This window comes from Salvelinus namaycush, chromosome 3 (genome assembly GCF_016432855.1).
Source record: "Salvelinus namaycush isolate Seneca chromosome 3, SaNama_1.0, whole genome shotgun sequence".
Taxonomy (NCBI): Eukaryota; Metazoa; Chordata; class Actinopteri; order Salmoniformes; family Salmonidae; genus Salvelinus; species Salvelinus namaycush.
This window is the reverse complement of record NC_052309.1, coordinates 85,863,188-85,875,488: the sequence shown is the minus strand read 5'-3', so window position 1 is coordinate 85,875,488 and position 12,301 is coordinate 85,863,188. Positions and strand designations below refer to the sequence as shown.

The window sequence follows — 12,301 nt, the reverse complement described above, 5'->3', positions numbered from 1 at the left end:
AGCACAGTAGACCTAGATAGACATGGTTCATGTGGGCTTTTAGAGGAGGGTAAGTACTATACAGAGAAGCACAGTAGACCTAGATAGACATGGTTCATGTGGGCTTTTAGAGGAGGGTAAGTACTATACAGAGAAGCACAGTAGACCTAGATAGACATGGTTCATGTGGGCTTTTAGAGGAGGGTAAGTACTATACAGAGAAGCACAGTAGACCTAGATAGACATGGTTCATGTGGGCGTTTAGAGGAGGGTAAGTACTATACAGAGAAGCACAGTAGACCTAGATAGACATGGGATCTTTGAATCTGTCCTATTATAGCGTCTGTGAGAGCATGGGAAGCGCCATTGAGGCCATCTCCATTTTGAAGTAGTCAATGTTCTTCTTCTACTACTTTTATGAGTTGGCAAACAAACTGAAAGGGTGCATACTGCCACATGCAGTGTGTGGTTTGAACAGATATAAAGGCAAGGTTGGCGATTCACTACCACCTGCAGTTATGGAATGTTCGCTCACAACTATAATTCATTGGCTGATCCCTCCTGGTGACCCGATTTGGAATTATGTGACCCTTCCTTAACCCATGTGAAGTACCACCCACCCAGTAGACAACTTCAAAATGGTGACAGTCTTCCATGGCAAACAGGCTTTTGGGCACAAGAGTCCTCTAGCTATTTCTATGGGAAGCACCAGCTGTCATTTGGGGGAAAAAACATAATCCACATCCCTGCATGTTCAAATGCCTTTATTCAAGTGCAAGCATAGATGTTATAGTTTTTGCTTAATACTTAAATAAGAACAGTGCTACATGTTGATATGCTTTCAGCAAATCAACAAAGGGTTATGATAAAATCAATCACATATATCTAAAACTACATTACCATAATTTCACACTCTTGAATAAAAGAAATTAGCAATTGATTGGGGGACATAATTATTAGATTTGTGGATGTGTGTTAGGAGCATTGTTGCATCTGTGCCAGGCAGTGCTATCAGATGTATTCTGGTCTCACCACAAAGCGAAATTCATACTGGCCTTCAGGACAGGGGTAGGACAGGGCCAGACTGATGTTAGAAGGGATCTGGGCCATGTCGTTCTTGAAGTCCTGGACGTGAAAGACATACCTGCCCTCGCATGTTAGGAGCAGTCGGTTGCTGAAGCGAACACTGTTGGTCTGGTTTTGGCTGAGGCTGCTTTGGAGAGAGAGCCTGGCAGTGGGGAAGGAAATACAGTTGGAACATTCTCGTTGGTTCTTAAAGACTCTTGCTGACCAACTGATGGGGTTGGTTTCCTTGGTCTGGTAAATCACACTATTGTGGTTTGGTGTTGTGAATGACTTGCTATATTCTGGCGTGGGGTAATAATGTTGGTAGTTATTGTAGCGACTGTTGTAATCATATCGCATATCTTGGCGTGGTGGCTCTTTGTTGGTTGAGTTGATGGTGACGCTCCATGGATCAGCAGTGTAGATCCTGGGATGGTAATCATGCTCTTCTTCACTCTCGCTGCTTTTGTGCTTCCTCAGAGTGTCGAAAGACAAGGCGTTGAACTGGAAGCCTCTGAGCATGCTGACACGATAGAGCTTCTCGTGGCTCCTGTAGAGGTCTGAGGTGAACTGCAGGTCGTAGAGCTTCTCGGCAGGGATCATCGGGAAGCGGATGTGGCCTAACAGGGCCGCCTGGCTCTCGGTGCCGGTGGAGTCACCCTTCTCTATGATCCAACTCTCCAGCGCTTGCAGAAGGAACCCCTCGTCCGGTACCACTAGGTCAGACCGCGCTAAGAGGGCCATCAGGAAGTCTGTGGAGAGGTCGCTCCAGGCCGGGGAGTTGATCAGAGCCTCGCAGTTCCAGGCCAGGTACTGGAGGCAGTTCTCCTGAAGCAGCAGGTCCCCGGTCTGGACGGAGTACTGGTACAGGGAGACCTGGGTGTAGAAGGAGGGGTCCTCAGGGAGGAGTACGGTGAAGAGCCTGCCGGTGTCCTGCATCAGCCGTTTAACCCCAAACATTGAGGCCAGCTTGTGGAGGCACTGGGCAGAGGAGACGGTCACGTCGATCTTGCGGGTGTAAAGGTACCTAGAGAACCAGAGCAAGGACATTTAAATAAATTCACTTGGATTCAAACATTTTCAGGAGATACCATAGATACAAAGGAACTTCAGCCGGTGGTGCTGGACCTCGAGAAAAACTGTATTTTAAGTAAGGCCCCATCACCCTGGATCTACACAGTTGATGCAAGGAGATGTAGATTCATCTCGACAGACTAAGTCTAAAATCATCTGACACATTTGGATTCTTGTGTATGTATTTAACCAATAAACATACAGTGTATCTAAATAGCACCTGTTAAGGGTCACAGAATAGTACCTGATGAAGCTGGTGACACAGGGGCTGCAGGCTTGGCTAATCTCTAGGGAGAGGTTACTGGACCCGTTGGTGATGTTGAAGTGTGGGTAGAGAGAGAGGATCAGTTTGTGGGTGCATATGTTCCTCTCCTCCACTTCCAACTTCCCCTCCCCATCTCCGTTCCCTGTGGGGCTCTGGATTGCAATGAGGAAGTCACAGTCGTCCCCACGGTCAAACAGCTCGCCCAGGTCATCTGACAGGCCCAGACTGTGGTCCAGGAAATGTGCTGTGTCACTGGTCAAATCTGTGCCTGTACAGTATGAGGAATACACGTGATTAGGACTGTACATGATTAGTAGGAATATGTAGGGCTGATTGTGTGTATTTTAGTTTCGGTGAAGTTTAAGAACATGTATTCATTCATTCATTCATCCCTTTATTTAACCAGGAAAAGAACCTTGTGTAGTTGTTATGGGTTAAAATGTCTGTTTCTTCCATAACCTTTGGTCAGACAGGGGCTGCAGACACACAGAGTGAATCTGAAATGTATTTTACTCAATTCCTTGCATCCTCTCCACTCACCTCCTAAGAACATCAGAGGGAATCAGGGAGAGCATTGGATCTTATCCACCAATGCTCTCCTCACTTCTCTCTGATGTTTGAGAAGGAGGCGTGGAGACTTTTCAGAAGGAGACGAGAAGAGAGGAGCCAAGGAATCAGGGGAAATACTATTGAGATTCACCCACAGTGTAGTAGCGTACCTCTCTCACAAACGACCCCTGCGTCCTCCTTGTGGGAACAGTCGGTCAACGCCCAGCCCTTGAAAGGACAGCTGGACAGGGACTTCTCGGTTCCTTTGCAGTCCATATCATCCAACCAGATTGGACCCGATCCTTGGATTGACAAAACAGAGGATAAACAAGGAGCAAGCAGAATCATGTGCAGAAATAAGCAAAATATTATATTGTGGTTTATTAAATTAAGTTAGTTGACTCTTTCTGTTGGTGCCGCCTGCCATTCCCACAAATCACTACCTATTTGAACTTGCTCTCTCCAAGATTCCCAAATTCCTTGTTGTCATATTGCTAACGCTTATTCAACCCTCTCATACTTTTACAAAGTCGCTAGGGGCTAGGGGGTTGCTGAGGTTTGATTTGGGATTCAGAGTTATTGACAATGCTATTAATACATATTTTTTCTACTGCGTCCTGGTGGCAAACTCATGCAATGAGTCATATTCATCAGGCAAACTGTAGCAAAAGGTTTCAAATTGTTTTGCTGACAGAACATGATGGACTGTGGGCCCACCTTCTCCGTGGCCGACGTGTGTAAAACATGTAAACGTGTTAACCCTCGCAAGGCTGCCGGTCCAGACTGTATCCCTAGTCGTGTCCTCAGAGCATGTGCAGACCAGTTGGCTGGTGCTTTTACGGGCATATTCAATCTCTCCCTATCCCAGTCTGTTGTCCCTACATGCTTCAAGATGGCCAACATTGTTCCAGTACCCAAGAAGGCAAAGGTAACTGAACTTAATGACCATCGCCCCGTAGCACTCACCTCTGTCATCATGAAGTGCTTTGAGAGACTAGTCAAGGATCATATCACCTCTACCTTACCTGCCACCCTAAACCCACTTAAAATGTGCTTACCTCCCCAATAGATCCACAGACGATGCAATCGCCATCACTCTGCACACTGCCCTATCCCATCTGGACAAGAGGAATACCTATGTAAGATTGCTGTTTATTGACTATAGCTCAGCATTCAACACCATAGTACCCTCCAAGCTCATCATTAAGCTTGAGGCCCTGGGTCTGAACCCCAACTTGTGCAACTGGGTCCTGGACTTCTTGACTGGCCGCCCCAAGGTGGTGAAGGTAGGAAACATCACCTCCACTCCGCTGATCCTCATCACTGGGGCCCCACAAGGGTTCATGCTCAGCCCCCCGCCCCGCCTGTCCTCCCTGTTCACCCATGACTGCGTGGCCAAGCATGTCTCCAACTCAATCATCAAGTTTTCAGATGACACAACAGTAGAAGGCTTGATTGCCAACGATGACGAGACAGCCTACAGGGAGGAGGTGAGGGCTCTGGGAGTGTGGTGCCTGGAAAACAACCTCTCACTCAACGTCAACAAAACAAAGGAGATGATTTTGGACTTCAAGAAACAGCAAAGGGTGCACCCCCCATATCTACAATTGAAAGCTTCCTGTCAGGCTGTATCACTGCCTGGTTCGGCAACTACATCGGGTGCTGTAGGCTCTCCAGAGGGTGGTGCGGTCTGCCCAACGCATTACCGGGGGCAAACTACCCACCCTCCAGGACACCTACAGCACCTGATGTCACAGGAAGGCTAAAAAGATCATCAAGGACATCAACCACCCGAACCACTGCCTGATCACCCCGCTATCATCCAGAAGGAGAGGTCAGTACAGGTGCATCAAAGCTGGGACCGAGAGACTGAAAAACAACTTCTATCTCAAGGCCATCAGACTGTTAAACAGCCATCACTAACACATTAGAGGCTGCTGCCTATAGCCATAGACTAGAAATCATTGGCCACTTTAAGGAATGGAACACTAGTCACTTTAATAATGGTTACATATCTTGCATTACTCATCTCATATGTATATACTGTATTCTATACTATTCTACGGTATCTTAGTCACCTAATGTTTACATATCTTACATTACTCATCTCATATGTATATACTGTATTCTATACTATTCTACGTTATCTCAATCACCTAATGTTTACATATCTTGCATTACTCATCTCATATGTATATACTGTTTTCTATACTATTCTACTGTATTTTAGTCCGTTCCGCTCTGATATCGCTTGTCCTTATGTATGTAGTCTTAATTCATTCCTACTTACATTTGTGTGTATTGGGTATATGTTGTGTAATTACTAGTTAAATATTACTGAACTGTCGGAGCTAGAAGCACAAGCATTTCGCCACACCCGCAATAACATCTACTAATAATGTGCATGTGACCAATAAAATTTGATCTGATTTGAAAATGAGCTTTCCTTATTGCACAAGATCTGATAGTGCCTACCCATTTGACTCTGTTTCGCACTGTTTTATTCTTCCATGTTGTGCCTAGTGAATACGACCCAGGTATTCCCTCCCTGTTTCAGTCCATTTTCTTCCATTTGGTGCCTAATGAACATGACCCTTGTAAGATACTCACCCTCTCCATAAGTCCCTCCAGTGACAGCAGATACAACACCAGGGAACTTCAGCTGACGACACACCACCTGAGCCTCGGCCAGGTCCCAGCCATCGTCACAGACGGTCCCCCATTTCCCCTCGTGGTACACCTCCACTCGACCCTCTGAGTCATGCTCACCCCCCACCAGCCTCACCTCGCCCTCCTGTGTGGGCTTTGTCGAGGACTTACCTGTGAGCACAGAGAGGGTGAGGATTTCAAGTTAGTCCGTTTAAAAATTGGACTGATGAGCTTCAACTGACAACGGATTTATGCAACTACGCAGTTAGCTTAAATTTCTATTAGGCTGCAGTACAAAGCACGAACCAACTTGTTCTTGTTTTGCAAACAGGAACTTGAGGAAAACACAAACATGATTGGCCTATTCCTGATTCATTGGAAAGTCTACTATAAAAACAACAGGTCATTGTCCTACTAACAGTGTCATTCACCAACAAACATGTGTAGCAGTAATTGTGACAGGTACTTGAGGAGTACACTGCGTGATTGGCCGATGCCTGATTCATTGGAAAGTCTACTATAAAAACATCAGATCATTGTCATTCTCAAACTAACATGACTTAATTGTGATGAAATGATAGGAGAATATCAGATTTCATTGTCCAACTGAACTTACCCTCATCCCAGATCTGTTTGTGCTGTATGGCCATGGCCTTTGGCATGACAATGACAGTAGGAGTTAACAACACAGTACAAACCAGGCTAAATGGAACTCACTGAATAGATTCCATGTTGCAGAGTCTAGTCCAGGGACATGGAGAAGCAACAGCATCCACAGAGTGATTCCACGATTCTGCATTTTCACCAGCCAGCTTGGAAAACTGACAAACAGATAAGCAATAGAAAAAGAGGAAAATGTGGCCTCCCGAGTGGCTCAGCGATCTAAAGCACTGCATCACAGTACTAGAGACATCACTACAGACCCGGGATCGATCCCGGGCTGTATCACAACCGGCCGTGATCAAGAGTCCCATAGGGCAGAGCACAATTGGCCCAGCGTTGTCCGGGTTAGGGGAGGGTTTGGCCAGGGGGGCTTTAGTTGGCTCATCGTGCTCTATCGACTTCTTGTGGCGGGCTGGGTGCCTGCAGGCTGACCTCTGTCATCAGGTGAACGGTGTTTCCTCTGACACATTGGTGCGGCTGGCTTCCGGGGTAAGTGGGCGGGTGTTAAGAATCGCGGTTTGGCGGAACATGTTTCGGGGGACGCATGACTTGTCCTTCGCCTCCCGAGCCCGTTGGGGTGTTGCAGCGATGAGACGAGATCGAAATTGGGGAGAAAAAGGTGTGAAAATAGGAAAATGGAAGAGGGATCATACAGTCCAGTTTTTGCCTTATGTTATTAACCATATGAAAGAGGCTAAACAGACATGTTGCCTCTGGGGGTCTCTTGAGGCAACAGGGGTCACCTAATTATAGCTCAGACACACCGGTAGGATTGTAAAACATTTGCCTGCCGATAGTACTCTGAGTGTTGGCTGGCAATCTCTTTTGTGTTCACACAGCAAAGACCTTGAAGTCGTCAGCGACTCCGTCTTATATTGCCCACCAGACGGTGGCAGTAGCATTGTTTGGCAATGCATGTTCGTGTGTGTTGCTTAGATTATGGTCTAGATTCCAATGTTAGCTAGCTAGCTAGCTGCGCTAATGTTGCTATTTTGTAGAAAGCCCTTGTTGATACTAGCAAGATTGCCACAGCTAGATAACTACCTAGCAAGATGACAAAAAACAATATAATTCACTCGCCATAAACCCATACTGCCAGTGCCAGCCCATAGCCAAATGTTTAACTAACTAGCTAAGCTAGTTAAAGTCCAGACCTAATCCCAATTGAAATGTTGTTGCAGGACTTGAAATGAGCAGTTCATGTTCAAAAACCTACAAATGTTGCTGTTACAACAGTTCTGCATGGAAGAGTGGCCAACATTCCTCCACAGCAACGTGAGAGACTGATCAACAACTACAGGAAGCATTTGGTTGGAGTCATTGCAGCTAAAGGTGGAACAACCAATTATTAAGTGTAAGGGAGCAATTACTTGTTCACACAGGGGCATTGGGTGTTGCATAATTTTGTTTATGAAATAAATTAAGTAAGTATGTAATTGTTGTGTTATTTGGTCACTCAGTTTCCCTTTATCTAATATTAGGTTTTGGTTGAAGACAAAAAATATTTTAAAAAGAAGAGAAACTTAGAAAAGGGGAAGAAAATGCTATCTTTTTCCTGCTTGTTGTCACTCCTGTTGGCTCACTCGTGTAGGGGTTTGTGCTCTCTGATTGGCTCAAAGTCAAGTTGATTGACACTGACAAGCATTGCGATTCGACAAGTAGAAACGTCAGGTTCGTCGCTACCGGGTCGGCACGGTAGGTATCGCTTTTGTTCTAGCAAGAGAAGGAACGGCCTCCCACTGTTATCCGCAGTGAGATTCTCAGTGTTTCATGGTGAAATATGCCCACCTCAACGTCCATGAGCAAAACCATTGGCATAAAGCTTTAATGTCTAACGTTATATATTATACCATCTTCCCCAACAATAACAACCACCATTAATTAATAGGTTAATAATTGCATATACTTTTTTTTGTACTAAAATAGCAAAAAATGTTTTCTACACAAAAATACAAGTAGATCTACAAGTAGACAAGTAGATCTGTATCTGCAAAAAATGATACCTTCATTCCTTGAATACCTTCATTCAATAAGGCAACTGAGTCATACAGTCTACAAGGCACTGTGCTATTTCCACTCCTTACATTTTATTGATACAATGTATGAAGTGGTCCAAACAATGTCAATTTTCTATACATTTTTTTTTCTATATATATTTTTTTTAACCTTTATTTAACTAGGCAAGTCAGTTAAGAACAAATTCTTATTTACAATGACAGCCTACCACGGTCAAACCCGGACGACGTTGGGCGCTGCCCAATGGGACTCCCAATCACGGACGGATGTGATACAGTAAATGTATGTGTACAAGAGACAATCAAGTATATCTTCTCAAATCAAACAGTATTGTTTATGCATCAATGAGGACAATAGTTAATTAGGCTTTTCCAGAGATAACATTCTGATTTTCAAATGTCTTACCTCGTGTCTGGCTGTGTGCGTTGTGGTTCTTTTACAACCCTTATTAAATTCCACTGCTTATATAGCCACAGGGGTGGAAGTAGTTGCTAATGTAATGAAAACTGCACTTCTGCAAATGGATTCTCTATGTTTCGTTTCTTGTGAAATCACAGGGGGTCTGGTTAGCATTTATTGTCATGAATCTTGCCCTGGAGGCAGCTAGGCAGAGTTGGCACTAGCTGGCACAGCCACAAAGTCCTTTGCCATGTTAATGATATCTGAGTGAGAGTGACTAACAAAATCAATGAGGTCCCCCTGCAAGTCAGTGCCTCTGGGCATGTTCCCTGCGTGCCTGGTCGGTATTCGGCCATGATTACTACAAGTTTAGACTAACTTACAAATCTACAAATTGTTAGCTGACATGGCTAATTGAGTGTAAGTGACTGAATAAAAAAGATTAAAACTGCTGATGCACAACCACATGTTCAACCTGGACCTGGTGTTTCTTTAAGTGACTGCTTTGGTCACTTATGCCTGGAGCTGGCTCTGCAATTTCCCAACCCCAATAGATAAAAGACTGACTGTACCAAGATACAGTGCCTTCAGAAAGTATTCACACCTCTTGACTTTTTCCACATTTTGTTGTGTAACAGCCTGAATTGAAAATTGATGCAATTTAGATTGTTTTGTCTCTGATCTACACACAATACCCCATTCTGTTTTTAGAAATGTTTACAAATTAATAAAAAATGAAAAGTCTGCAACCCCTTTGTTATGGCAAGCCTAAATAGCAATAATTAGTTCCATGGACTAACTCCGAATGCAATAATGGTGTTTAAAATGATTTTTGAATGACTACCCCATCTCTGTACCCCACACATACAATTCTGTAAGGTTCCTCAGTCAAGCAGGGAATTTCAAGCACAGATACAAAGACCAGGGAGATTTTCCAATTCCTTGCAAAGGGAACCTATTGGTGATGGATAAGCCCACAATGTCTGCTGTGTGGATCGAGCAGTCAACAAGTCGAGCAGTAATTTGAAAGAGTAACATGATTTTAGCGAGACAACTCAAAGGTCAAATCCATTAACGCCAAGATAATGGAATTCATTGCCCTTGACAATCAACCATTTTCTGACGCGGATGATGTTGGCTTTCGCCGACTGGTCGAGCACCGGTACACACTACCAAGTAGGTGCTATTTTACACTAAATAATGTGTGTAAATGACATACAGGTGTGTGAACAGGTGATCAGAATTCAGGTGATTGGGATCTGGAGAGTGAGCTGCATTCAGGGGATCTACGTGTTTGAGAGTGTGAGTTGGAAGCAGACGTTACATCACAGCTGTAATCACTACCAAAGGTGATTCTAACAGGGGGTAGAGTACTTATCTAATCAAAATATATTATTGATTTATTTTCCATTAATATTTGTTTCTTTGTTTCTTCCACTTTGACATTACACAGCATTTTGTGTAGATCGTTGACAAAAAATGACAACTAAATCCCCTGTTAATCCCACTTTGTAACACAACTAAATCTATGTTAATCCCACTTTGTAACACAACTAAATCCATGTTAATCCCACTTTGTAACACAACTAAATCCATGTTAATCCCACTTTGTAACACAACAAGATGTGGAAATATTCAAGGGATGTGAATACTTTCTGAAGGCACTGTATATCAAGGATTAGGTCAAACCTAATCTGGTCAAACTTTGACATGATAAAAACAATGGCTAACCCTCAATCCTAACCCTAATCTAAAAGTTAATGTGATAGTTACCTAATGCAGACAAATGCCCATCTTCTTTGAGGTTAATGTCTATGTTGATTTTGTATGATTCCCAAACGCACCAAATAAAAGACTCAGGGTGTATCAAAATAGATTTACTCAAAAACCACCAGTAAAACAAAACATTTGTTATAATAGGATGACATGAGATTCTGCTTTTGTTCTATATTCCTTCAAAAAACATTTTATTTTCAAAAAGGTTAGACGTAGGGTAAAGTGTTCTGGAGCATATGATTTAATGCAGTAAAACGTGAGGAAAACTGTTATACATTGGGGGGAAAAAACACATATCCATTATTTCCTGGATGTACCCTATCTGCATTTCATGAGTAAAATCACAGCACGTAACTGAAGATAAAGAAAAACCAGGCCGATAAACTTCTGTTGTACATCTGTAAAGAATCCTTTACTTAAATGGTCGTCTAACACTTTTTTGGTTAATACATGATTTTATATGTGTTATATCATAGTGTTGATGTCTTCACTATTATTCTACAATGTAGAAAATAGTAAAAATTAAGAAAAACCCTTGAATGTGTAGGTGTGTTCAAACTGGTACTCTATCTCTATGGTGTAGTCTTTTTTAAATTGTTAATACCATATAAGGCTAAAACATGTCGACTAGACTGAGAATCCTCTTTCATTTCCCTTTTATTCTATTGCATATCTGTTTGTCAGTTTTCCAAGCTGGCTGGTGAAAATGCTGATGCCTTGAATCACTCCTCTGTGGCTGCTGTTGATTCTCCATGTCCCTGGACTCTGCAACATGGAATCTATTCAGTGAGTTCCCTTTAGCCTGGTTTGTACTGTCTAGTCAACTCTTGTGGTCATTGTCATGCCAAAGGTCATTGCCATAGGGGAAGTTGAGCCACGTTTTATGTTCTGCATCACTCCATCAAGAGAAATATAGTTTTCCTTCTAACAACAATATCTACATATATTTCAGGATGTTGTGTATCCCTGAAAATAATCAGAATTCATGTAAACATTACAGTTTTGAAAACATAACTTTTTTTTAAACAAGCTATCGTGGCACAATTTACCACGGGTGTGGGGCAGTGTACAGGGTAAGTTAAGCCGCCTACAAATGTCTGTACTGAATGAAATATTACCACCACCTTTTTAAAACCACTTTTTTGGAGGGAACAAACTTTTTATTTAATGAGTCATTTTTTCAGGAGGGGTTTACAACTTACAGGTACAGCGATAAGTATAACATTCAAAGTCATTCATTCAGATATATTCATTTATTTATTTTTTATTTCACCTTTATTTAACCAGGTAGGCTAGTTGAGAACAAGTTGTCATTTACAACTGCGACCTGGCCAAGATAAAGAAAAGCAGTGCGACACAAACAACAACACAGACTTACACATGGATTAAACAAACATACAGTCAATAATACAATAGAAAAGTCTATATACAGTGTGCAAATGAGGTAGGATAAGGGAGGTAAGGCAATAAATAGGCCATAGTGGCGAAATGATTACAATATAGCAATTAAACATTGCAGTGATAAATGTGCAGAATATGAATGTGCAAGTAGAGATACTGGGGTGCAAAGGAGGAAAATAAATTATATAAATAACAGTATGGGGATGAGGTAGTTGGATGGGCTATTTATAGATGAGCTATGAACTGCAAAAATCTCTGAAGCTGGAGACTCATATCTCCCTCACTAACTTTAAGCACCAGCTGTCAGAGCAGCTCACAGATCACTGCACCTGTGCTTAAAGTTAGTGAGGGAGATATGAGTCTCCAGCTTCAGAGATTTTTGCAGTTCGTTCCAGTCATTGGCAGCAGAGAACTGTAAGGAAAGGCGGCCGAAGGAGGAGTTGGCTTTGGGGGTGACCAGTGAGA

General features: G+C 42.9%; 1 protein-coding gene across 1 annotated transcript; it reads right to left on the bottom strand.

Moving 5' to 3' along the window:
• Positions 1-726: 726 nt before the first annotated feature.
• LOC120041589 (galectin-3-binding protein A-like) lies at positions 727-8,796 on the bottom strand. Its single transcript, XM_038986461.1, has 6 exons — positions 8,666-8,796; positions 6,299-6,402; positions 5,543-5,752; positions 3,103-3,234; positions 2,363-2,651; positions 727-2,071 (listed from the first exon to the last, which is right to left on the bottom strand). The coding sequence occupies exons 2-6, from the start codon at positions 6,378-6,380 to the stop codon at positions 991-993; spliced, it is 1,794 nt and encodes a 597-aa protein (XP_038842389.1). The 5' UTR covers positions 6,381-6,402; positions 8,666-8,796; the 3' UTR covers positions 727-990.
• Between the last annotated feature and the right edge of the window lie 3,505 nt (positions 8,797-12,301).